Source organism: Halyomorpha halys, unplaced genomic scaffold (assembly GCF_000696795.3).
Source record: "Halyomorpha halys isolate HHAL.00 unplaced genomic scaffold, Hhal_1.1 Scaffold410.1, whole genome shotgun sequence".
Lineage (NCBI taxonomy): Eukaryota > Metazoa > Arthropoda > Insecta > Hemiptera > Pentatomidae > Halyomorpha > Halyomorpha halys.
In genome coordinates, this window is record NW_027111460.1 from 532,369 (window position 1) to 543,562 (window position 11,194).

General features: G+C 27.7%; 1 protein-coding gene across 6 annotated transcripts in view; it reads right to left on the reverse strand.

The window, feature by feature from the left end:
* Positions 1–11,194, reverse strand: part of LOC106682390 (multidrug resistance-associated protein 1) — a 49,414-nt gene that overhangs the window by 5,916 nt on the left and 32,304 nt on the right. For all 6 annotated transcript variants that reach the window (XM_014423207.3, XM_067049503.1, XM_014423205.2 and 3 more), the window contains 9 exons: positions 10,774–10,870; positions 8,560–8,779; positions 5,288–5,508; positions 5,114–5,203; positions 4,026–4,116; positions 3,754–3,862; positions 1,238–1,364; positions 755–853; positions 383–532 (listed from right to left, as the gene is read on the reverse strand). In XM_014423207.3, the coding sequence (XP_014278693.1) occupies positions 383–532; positions 755–853; positions 1,238–1,364; positions 3,754–3,862; positions 4,026–4,116; positions 5,114–5,203; positions 5,288–5,508; positions 8,560–8,779; positions 10,774–10,870 (1,204 nt within the window). The remainder of the gene's footprint in view (positions 1–382; positions 533–754; positions 854–1,237; positions 1,365–3,753; positions 3,863–4,025; positions 4,117–5,113; positions 5,204–5,287; positions 5,509–8,559; positions 8,780–10,773; positions 10,871–11,194) is intronic.

Genomic DNA, 11,194 nt, shown 5'->3' on the forward strand with positions numbered 1-11,194 from the left:
TATATTTTTTTATTTTAGTATGTATGAGATCATTTATCAATATTACCTATTGCCCACAACTGTGTGGCAGATTGTAATATCTATCAATAAATAAATCTAATTAACAAAAAAAAAAAAAGAGTTATATTAAATCATATGTTTATTTAATAGTTAAAAAACAACTCTGAAAATTAAGAAGGTCAATTTTAACTTCACTATAAATTATAATTTCATCAATAGTTCATATTATAATTTAGTTATAATTATAATTATTATAATTTCATCAATAGTTTTCTTAATAACCACAAACCTAACATGCTACAATATGGACCTTAAATGATTCATTAGATGATTTGAATTCAAGATAGAAATAAACATGGATTTTCTAAAGATTAAATATTACCTTTTCACCACCTTTAATAGATAGATTGATTCCATTAAGCACCAAGTCTAGTCCATCTCGATACCTCAATTGGTATTCTATGAATTCAACTTTACCTTCCAGTGGCCAATCATCTTGAATCAGGTTAGGGCATATTTCCCAGGCTGCTTCCTATTTAGAAAAACATTTATTGAAGATGAAGGTTTTATTGGAAACGTGACAATATTCATGGAAACTTCTAAAAGATATAAATAAAGGAAGTAAGAAGTATTAAGAGTTTTTTAACCTTGAAAATAACTAAATAATATAAGTTTACAGACTTAGCCAAAGGTTAAATAACAAATAGGTATATCATAAATAGCTATTAATAAAAAAATGTAAATTTCAACATACTCGAGGAAGCTCAGCATATTCCTTGATTCTTTCAACAGCGACAATATTTGTTTCAACTTCTGCACTTGTGTTGGTTAACATAGTCAAGGACTGGGTGATCTAGGAAACAAAAGAATTTTTCAAAGAGAAAACTTGAAAGATATGAAAAAATTGATTCCAAACTTTATCCCAAAAATTGCTATTTCATTAGACAATCAATCTATTTATTTAATACAAATGATTAAACAAAAAGATAAAAATTATATAACCCTAATAAACAAAACATTAAAATTAAAAAAATTATTCAAGCAAATTAATCTGATTTTTCTTTTTTTGTTTTTAACATCAATATAATCCTGCTAAGTATTTTAGTAAATAATTTTTTTTTTCTTACTATTGATAGTTGTGAATCTACTGTAATAATATTTTTAAATTTTGAACACAAAATCAGTTATTATGGAAATCAAAGAAAGGAACTACTGAGAAAGAAGATAAACACAATACCTGCAGTGCATATGTGACAGATAGCGCCACAATCCCAGGACTCAATGAATCCTTTCCAATGACTGAAAACAGCGCACAGAAAAAGACTATCAAATTACCTAATATTTGAAGTCTTACAGCAAGCCATCTATATGAAAAAATAAGCGTAAACTTTATTTAAAGCAATACTATTCACTTTTTGTCAGATTAAATCAATCAAATAGCCCACAATTATATTTAGAATGAATAAAATACATACAATTACAGAAATAACATTATCCACCAGATTATACACAATTGTCTACTTCAACATATTTATGAGTTTTTAGAGAAGTTAGCACTGAATATTGAAACTTGGTGTAACTTCCAGATGCCTTCCACACCTTAACAAAGCTGAATAAATTAATTGTAAACACTGTATGTTTACACAAATGCAAAAAGATTGTATTTAGTAATGCACAGATGCATGGCAAGGAATGCAATCGCAATAAGATTTAAGGTATAGTCAGAGGTACCTAATATAAGACTAATGTAGACTAATATAAGTTTCAACATTCATAGTTGTAAACAACTTATTAAAATGTCTACGAAAAATCTCCAAGTACATTCAATCCTTTAGGACAGATAGAATTATTTTTGTAGTGGTTTTTTAAATTAAATTATTTTTTGGAAGATGACTGATTGACCATGTGTAATTTATAAAAAGATGATGGTCCGCGAGTGGTCAATAACTAAATACTAATAACAAACAAAATGATGTGGAACTCAGCTGGTCTCTTCCAGCACTTCATTCTCTAGTTAGCAGACCTATTAACAGAATCTCAACTATGCTAAATGTTATATCATTTTAACATGCTAAAAGAAGGAATTATTTCTTCATTTAACACAACTTTTTCTACTTTACAATATTTTTTCGGTACTTTGACGTAGAATAGATTCAAAATGCTAATGAGATCTTAGTAATTTGAGCCATCAAACTTGAAAATCTACCGAGCCATTTGCCAAAAAAATTGCTACATACTTATAAATTGAAAGGCTAAATACGGTGGCCTCCTTGTGGTTACACATATCTTTATAGATCAAAGATCCAAGTACTGTTCACTCAAGAAATGAGAAACTACAAATTTTCTGTTTACACATCAATTTTCTACTTTGGAAAGGTTCAATTTATACCATATAAATATTTAGTGATTTTCTTGTTCTCTACTTTACAAAATATTTTTTAATTGTAAAAAATTTATTATTTTTTTTAGTGTTATTCACTAGAAACCAACATTTTGGAGACCTCCTCCATCTATAGGGTACTTCGAAAAATTTGAAAAATGATGCAACAATAATATAATAATAAAAATCTACTTAACAATTATAATTTAAATATTAGTTAAAAATTTATGTATTTTAAAATTATGCCATTATAATAATAATATTCTTTCTCTTCCTGGCTCCCTATGTCTAAGATCCGTAAATCTACTTCATCAATTTAAAAATAAAATGTAAAATATTTTGGGAAACCACTAGCTAACTCTTCGGTATTTTTATCACACTGAAACGAAATTGACTTTTATCATAATCCTTGAACTGTTTGCACTTTCCATTCACATATTTATAAATAGAAAAAAAATGAGAATTTATAAATCTGTGGAGAGTTAATTGGTGATTTCCTAAAATATTTTATTTTAAAAAAAAATTATGAAGTAGATTTATGGATTTTGGACATAGAGAGCCAAGAAGAGAAATAATATTATTGTTATAATAGGAAAATTTATATAATTTAATTAAATAACTAATATTTAAATAGGTTTTTTATTATTATATCATTAAAAAGGATTTAGTGAATGACATAAATTCTTCCTTATTAAAAAACAATAGTTTATTTCGGGAGATTTCCCCCATCTTCAGGCTGTTGTTAACAAAAACCTATATATGACATATAATTTTCTCCTATTTGTCATTCTTGCTAATATATTACAATATTAATGTCATTTAATGAGTAAAACTTGCTAATCGTCATACATTTTAGGAGAATAATTACCTTTCTGTATATTATATCATTGTTGCATTGTTTTACAAAGTACCCTGAAAATGGAGGACTCTAAATCATCAGTTGGTAGTGTACAAATTTTTTAAAATAAAGAAAAATTTTGGTCATGAGAAAATAAAAAAAATCACTAAATATTTATAAGATACAAATTTTTCTTATCTTTAATTATTATTTTTGGTACTTCCATACTATCCTAAATAGGTTATATTATTGTGGGTTATAACCTACCTTTTTATTTTGAGTTCTTTTTGAACCACAGCTATTAAGTTCCACTAGTTCAAAAGATAAAAAAACCACCAGTGGGTTCATTTCAGTTGAGTTGAGGGATAATTCAAATAAATACGAATCAGTTTATGATGTCATGTAGCTATAAAAGTAGGTAACCCAAAACAACAGAACAAATGATCGACGGAATAGCACGTAAGTTCCTTATTTCTTACATATTAAAACAAAGAAGAGGAGTCTTATCATAGTCTTTTTATTACTACTTGCTAACCTGTTTGCGACAATACTGGGATAAGTGCAGGCCTGATTGTAATCTACTTTTTCTTCAGACTCTTTTATAAATCTCTCCTCAGCGCTGTAAGCCCTTATTGTTGAGGAACCTAAGAAAAGAAAAATTTCTTAAAATTAGGTGGTATATTTTTCAACTTTATATTTAAAGCATTATAATTGTATTTCAATTAAAATTGGAGGAAGATTAAAAGTTAAAATAACGAAAAGCATACTATAATAACTAAAACAAACCTCTTCAAAAAATAAACAAACCTGAAACACTTTCACCAAAATGAGAATAAATAGGCGATCTTGAAACAGACTCCAGTCTCTTCAGTTGCTGGGAAGTAGTAACATAATATCTCTAGAAGAAATTATAAAAATTTTATTTAATGTAATTTGATGTTTAAATTAATATTTATTATTTATCTCTTAAATTTTAAGTCGTTTTTTCATTTAAAATTTGTTGAGGTTAATGACTTCCATTTTTGAATGAATTATTTATTAATTATTCATCATGACATTGTACAACGTTTCAGGACCACTGTCTTTTTTTTTTAAGGTTTTTAAAGTACATGAATACGGGACAGTGGTCCCGAAACGTTGTACAATGTCATGAATAATTAATAAATAGTTCATTCAAAAATGGAAGTCATTAACCTCAACAAATTTTAAATGAATTGACTCACCAGACTTCCTAGAGAGATAATCCAGATAAATCGTTTTTGTTTATATAAGAAATTATATCCTATTAGGTATAAATTCAAATTAATTAATTAATTTTTATTGGGTTAATAAAATTAATATATGTGTTCAATTATATCAAGGATAACTTAATAATAAATTCAAATCATTAATGGTAGTTTTATTTTATCATTTAATGTTTTTAAACAGAATTGATTAAAAAATGTAATCAGATACATTTATTACGCCAATGTTTTCACAGTAAACTTTTAATATTATGTGGCAACTAATCTAATGTTTCCAAAGTAACCATAATAACAATATAAATAGCATTAAAAAGAACAAGATAATATTTATGTAGATTATTATAAATATAAAGACAATTAATTATAAAACATAGTTTTTATTTTTAAAACTCTTCAAAATTTCTACAAAATATACTGGAAATCCATAGCTATCAGAAATATAAAATATGGGAAGTTCAAATGAGTTATTGATAATTACTACTCTTTATGAAAATTTGTCAAAATACAACCTATTTATATCCTCTAGATATTAAATTTTCATCAAACTCCTAAGGATTTGCTTTTCAAAAAATTTTATTATGGCATCCCTCATTAATTTCAGTGTGTATTCAAAGTACTAAATATTTTACAATGATGTTCTGGTATATTTACCTGAATAAAATAATACACAAATCCGATGGGGACAATGGCAACCAGAAAAACGGGAGTCGAATAAGATATGACAAGAATAGTTCCGATTTCCTGTAAATCAGAAAAGAACATAATTAATAAAACGTAGTATAAAAATAACATCAAATACATTCAAAGGATTATACAGATCATTACTGCAGATATATGTGAAAGCAGTTGTTTTCCACTGGAAGGTATAATGTTATCTATAATATCGATATCTTTCGCAAAACGGCTGATAATTCTACCTTGAGGAGTAGTTTCGAAGAATGACATAGGGCAATGCATAATATTGACCAATAACAGATAATGCAAGAGTGTACCAGCATCGGCAGCTCCAAGGAACCAAAATATTGAAGAGAAGAAAGTTGAGACAGCTTAAAAAAAAAAGAAAAGAAAAAAAATTAGAAAACCAGAACAAATGTATAGTATAATGTGCAACATAAGTTTTTAAAAGAAATAATTGAGACATTGACACATTAAAGACAATAAATAAAAAAATATCAAATTAAAAAACCAATCAGATCACCAACTATGGGTTAAATACTAATCCATTAAAGTGATATATGATGCGTATGATTGTATGTGATACAATGCGGTTTTGGTTTCCAAGAGTCATTCTTAAGATTCTGGAAATTACAATATTTGTCAGTGTACTAAAAATAAAAATAAATGAGAGTAGTTAGTGTAATTCTAATAAGTAATAAGTGCATATTTGGTAACCTGATAGGCTTCTTTTTATTTTATTAAGTATTATGGCACTGGGATCATAAGATAGAAGAAAACCGAAAAAATAACAAAATTTCATTTATTTCTGGAAAAGTAATTGCATATTAAGTCTAAATAACAGCATCTAAACTAAAACCTCTTTGGAAAGTATCTTCATATACTAGTAGTAAAAATTCAGTCCTGCCTGCTTATTTTTTGAGTGCTTGTTCGATTGTAAAGAGTCATAGAGTGAAAGCAGTTTTAACAGACAAATCTGTATAATAAAATCCCTCTTAATGAATAATTTTAATAAGGTCTTGGCCAAGAAAGTACAAATTTAATATATTCAAATCCCTCTGTTACGAAACCCTTCCACTTCGGACGAAGACACCAATTTTATTTCCTATCAGGACTTTTCATTCCTCTATAATGGATCAAATTCATAAAATATCAACATAAATTAAACCATATTCATTGCTAGTATATCACTTTTAATATTTCTATATAAAAGGGACTTATTTACTTAATGAACCCTTTAACAACCCTTCAAAATGGTGTGGATAGTTCAATTGGCACAGTGGTAACTACATGATTTTTTCTCTTATTTCAAAAATTAAAATTTTGTTTCAAATACTTTACCTCCCTAGTAAATTCATCTTGTACCTTAATGTCTCTCCCATGTTAGTACAACAATTAATAAAATGAGAATGAATAATTTTCCAGAATACCTGATATTCTGACCAGCAATAAATGAAAAAACAAAATCACTAAAATATAGAACAAATATAGGAAATTAATGATGTTAGGACAATATATCATACATAATTGTCAAATACACAATTGACATAGAAAATACGTGTATTCAAATGAAACAAAATGTATTATCTGTGAATGGTGCCAAACTAGGAAAGACATCAGAAACTGCAGCTAAATATGTAAGTAAATACTGGATTTAGTGAATGACACAATGCTTCCTTAATTTCAATACAATAATTTATTTCATATCATCAGCAACAACGTTTCGGGAAATTTCCCCCATCTTCAGGTTGTTGATAACAATAACAATTTTCTCATTATTATCATTCTTGCTAATATATAATAATATTAATGTCATTTAATGAATAAAAACTATTTTATTGTTACTAGCCATACATTTTAGGAGAATGTATGACTAGTCATTCTCCTAAAATGTATGACTAGTAACAATAAAATAGTTTTTATTCATTAAATGACATTAATATTATTATATATTAGCAAGAATGACAATAAAGGAGAAAATTATATGTTATATAAGTAGGTTATTGTTATCAACAACCTGAAGATGGGGGAAATGTCCCGAAACGTTGTTGCTGATGATACGAAATAAATTATTGTATTTGAAATAAGGAAGAATTGTGTCATTCACTAAATCCAGTTTGATTCCATAAGACTCTTCCAGTAAAAGATCATTAAGTTTTGTAAGTAAATACATTCTGAAGGTAAATATAGGGGCCCATGGGGAGAAAATAAAGAACTGCGCTCGACAGAAACGTGCTATGCAGAAATAATGGATTATAACTGGAGTTCTTGCATATGGTCTCGTTGCGAGAATTATTCGGTTCTATTAATTATATTCAGTTGTATATAAAACACATAAATTAATTAATAACTTTTTTTTTAAATTGTTGAGGTGAAAAAGCTTCCAATATTCTATATTTTATATTGTTCAACGTTTTGGGACAATTGTCCCATACTCAGGCACCTTTACAATCCACATATTTGTCATATTTTCAATTTCTATATTAAAATCATGTCATTTTTATAATCATAGTTTAAAATTGTTTTACACTACATTATTTAAATAACTGTCTTTCACTTATTAAAACTTAGTGAAAGACAGTAATTTAAATAATTTTTCACCTCAAAAATTTAATATAATCAAATTTCCTAAAAATAAAATCCAGAATAATTAATAACTATATTATTAAGAAAAGAAAGATAGATAATTCTTTAATGTAAAACAAAATAATGCCTAGCCGATGTTTATAACATACATGATTAACCATAAGTTGTTGGTTGCAATACTTGTTCTTGGACCAGAAAATCAAATTTACGATTAAAAATTTTAGTATAGGTATTTCTTTTCTTCTTGATTTCATTTAATTGGAAAAAAAAAATGAAATTTCAAATTATAATATTAAAGTTTCAAATAATAAAGTATTCTGGAATTTAGAGTATCCGAGTAAATTTTTCGAGTTTAATATTACAATTTAATATGTTAAATACTCCTTTCTAAATAGCACTTTGCTTAATTTTCCTAAATTTTAAAACAGTGCTATTATTAAAAATTTAGTTTTCAATTCTTCACAGTATGTATCAAAAAATCTTTAAATATAGTTAGATTCTACTTAATTCTTCAATTATGGACAAAATTTTAGTTTTGTAATCAAAGTAGTCTAGTTTTTTATATGTTTTTGCAGAATATGTGGTAAGTATTTAGAGAGTTTATTTTGATTTAAACAAGGTTTGATAAGCTTTATATATACCTTATTAATTTTATAGATTACACAATAAAGTTGATTATTGCTGGATTTTGAAGTTTTATACACATTTTTACACTTTTAGAGTTTTTATTGCACATGTTTATGACATTTAGGGTTTTTTATTGCAAAAAAATCTGGTCTTATCCATTGGTTGGATCCTAACATTATCATAATTAAATAAAAATTATTTTAACATACTCTCTGCAAAACCTAAGAGCCCATATACTCCTAAATACATGTTCCTCTTATCAATGTCTTGAGAGCCATTTACAACGATGCTCTTATCGCTGGACCATTCAGAGAGCCAGATGTTAGAACCAACTGAAAAACTCTGGCGAAGGATTGTGAAAATAATTGTAGCAGAAAACATTATTAATCCAATAGCTTGCAGGTAATCTGAGTAAACTTTCCATTTGACCTGAAAAAGAATATAAAATAAGAATATGTTTTAAATGCTCATAAGAATATATATACAAAAGCATCTGTAATGTACAAAAGTATACAGATAAGAATAAATAAAAGTAAATAGATAATTATTAAAAAATAAAATAAAAATGAATAAATCTATACCACTGCAACCGATGAAGGGTCAAGAGTCCAATACTTTGTGAGGAAGTACTGTTACTATACCAATGGTTGTGCAAGGTGATTTAGTCAGAATCACGTTCAACCGCCAGATGTTTCCCCAATTAAAGGTACCCACTTTATCAGACTTGGTGGACCTCAGAGGGCTTTCTAACCCACAGGGTGGACTCACAGCTAAAGTAAGAGAAAAAATGATTATTTTTCACAGCCGGATTCAAACCCGGATCCTTGGAGTTAGTAGCACAGTTTAATTTATTTATTATTATGTAAAAATTTTAATTTTTAATTTTTTTTTTTTGGGGGGGAGGGATTAGGGTTTAAGAATGAATATATAATAGGGAGAGTAGACGATGTATAAAATATAGTATTTATCAGCAGACTAACGATTAAAAAGTCTGTGTCCAAAACCTAATAAAAGAGGGGATGAGGGACAGACTAATTATAATTTTTACTGATAATTTGGTAAACATTTGTACGCTGAGTAATTTTGTAAACTCTTCTAAATAAGCAGAGGAATGCAAAATCCATTTGTAAGGTGCGTGTTCAATGGGTGCCTGGACATGCAGGTATTAAAGGTAATGAGAGGGCAGATGACCTTGCTAGGAGGGGATCTACATTTTACAACCGATCCAATATTTGGTGTGTCCCAGCTTTACTATTAAGCGTATAAAGACGATAGCCAATAGCAAAACTGGGCTATACAAGATGAACACTAACCAAGAACTTGTACAAAAATAAGTGCAATATTTCTTGGTGGGTGATAGGGCACTATCAGCTAAATAAGTACCTCTCTAATACGAGATTAACGGAGTCACCAATCTACAAGTTTTCTAAAGAGGATGATGAGACTGCCTATCATATCATACATGGATATGATGCATTGACCAGAATGTGATTCCTCATCTTTGGCCGAGATCTTATCATAGAAAGCACTCTAAGCTTTGTGAAACGGTTGTTTCATAAACAATATCTAAATTTGTGAAGGCATCTGGCCTATTCTAAACAGAGTAAAGAATGGCGCAAGATAGGCCCTAAGAGACTACTCATGCCGATTTAAAAAAAAAAATGGCCGAGATGTTACAGAGGTGTGGAGAGTATATGTATAGAATAAAACTGAGACATGTCTTTATTATATATTTTTAAATTAAAAAATGTAGATTCAATCTGATTCGAGAGGTTTTTTATTATTATTCGATAATGATTATTTTTGATTATTACGATAAATTATGTACAAAGATGAGTTAAAGTTTTTTAGTTTTTTTCTATTAGCTTCCCAGAATTATCCAGTTTGTTTTTATTATAACCCCAGGGAGTGGGTAGCTCAAAGGTAAGGCACTGTGCTACTAACTCCAAGGACCCGGGTTCGAATTCAGCTGTGGCAGGCAATTATTTTTTGTTTTACTGTAGCCATGAGTCAGCCTTGTAGTTATTAGTATGCTGATAAATTCTATCTTTTTTATATTGTCTACTCTGTGCGTGATATATTCCTAAACACTAAAAAAAAAAAAAAAAAAATTAAATAAAATTGTTTATAATAATTACACTGTGCTACTACCTCCAAGGACCAGGTTATGAATGCAGCTGTGATAAAAAATTACTTATCTTGCTACTGTAGCTGTGAGTCCACTCTGTGGGTTAGGAAGTGAAATAGATTTAATTTTTTAATTATAAATACTTCCTATTTTAATTTAAAGTATTGTTTATGCTGTATTTTTGTTTTAACTTCCAACATTAATATTAATCATTTCAACAATAAATTATTTTTTATATCACAAATAAAAATATCGTTTATTAAATTTTAAGGAATATGTTCACTAAGTAAATTACCTTGCCGACCTCAGATTTCTCTTCCTTTACCAATCTTTCATTTTTGCTTCTCCCTCCTACGGGATAAGAGGAACTGTCTTGGCCAGGTCTCATTCTCCTGCAACATATTAAAAATAACTTGAATATTAAAAACTTGTTATTTATATATACTATCATACATAATAATAGTAAGTATCATCCATAAATAATAGAAAACATATAATATACTGTAATATGCTCTTTTTTAGTAAATAGTATATTTTGATGTATAAATGGTTTTTAATATGTTTTATTTTATGTATCATTTTAATATTCATTTGTTTTGTTTATCCAAAAAGCAAGCTAACCAAGTTTCATTGTTTATAATAACTTCGTGATACAAAAAACCAAGATGGCGGTATGTTGAATCAAGGCCATGTTGAGCAGATTCAAATATCATAAA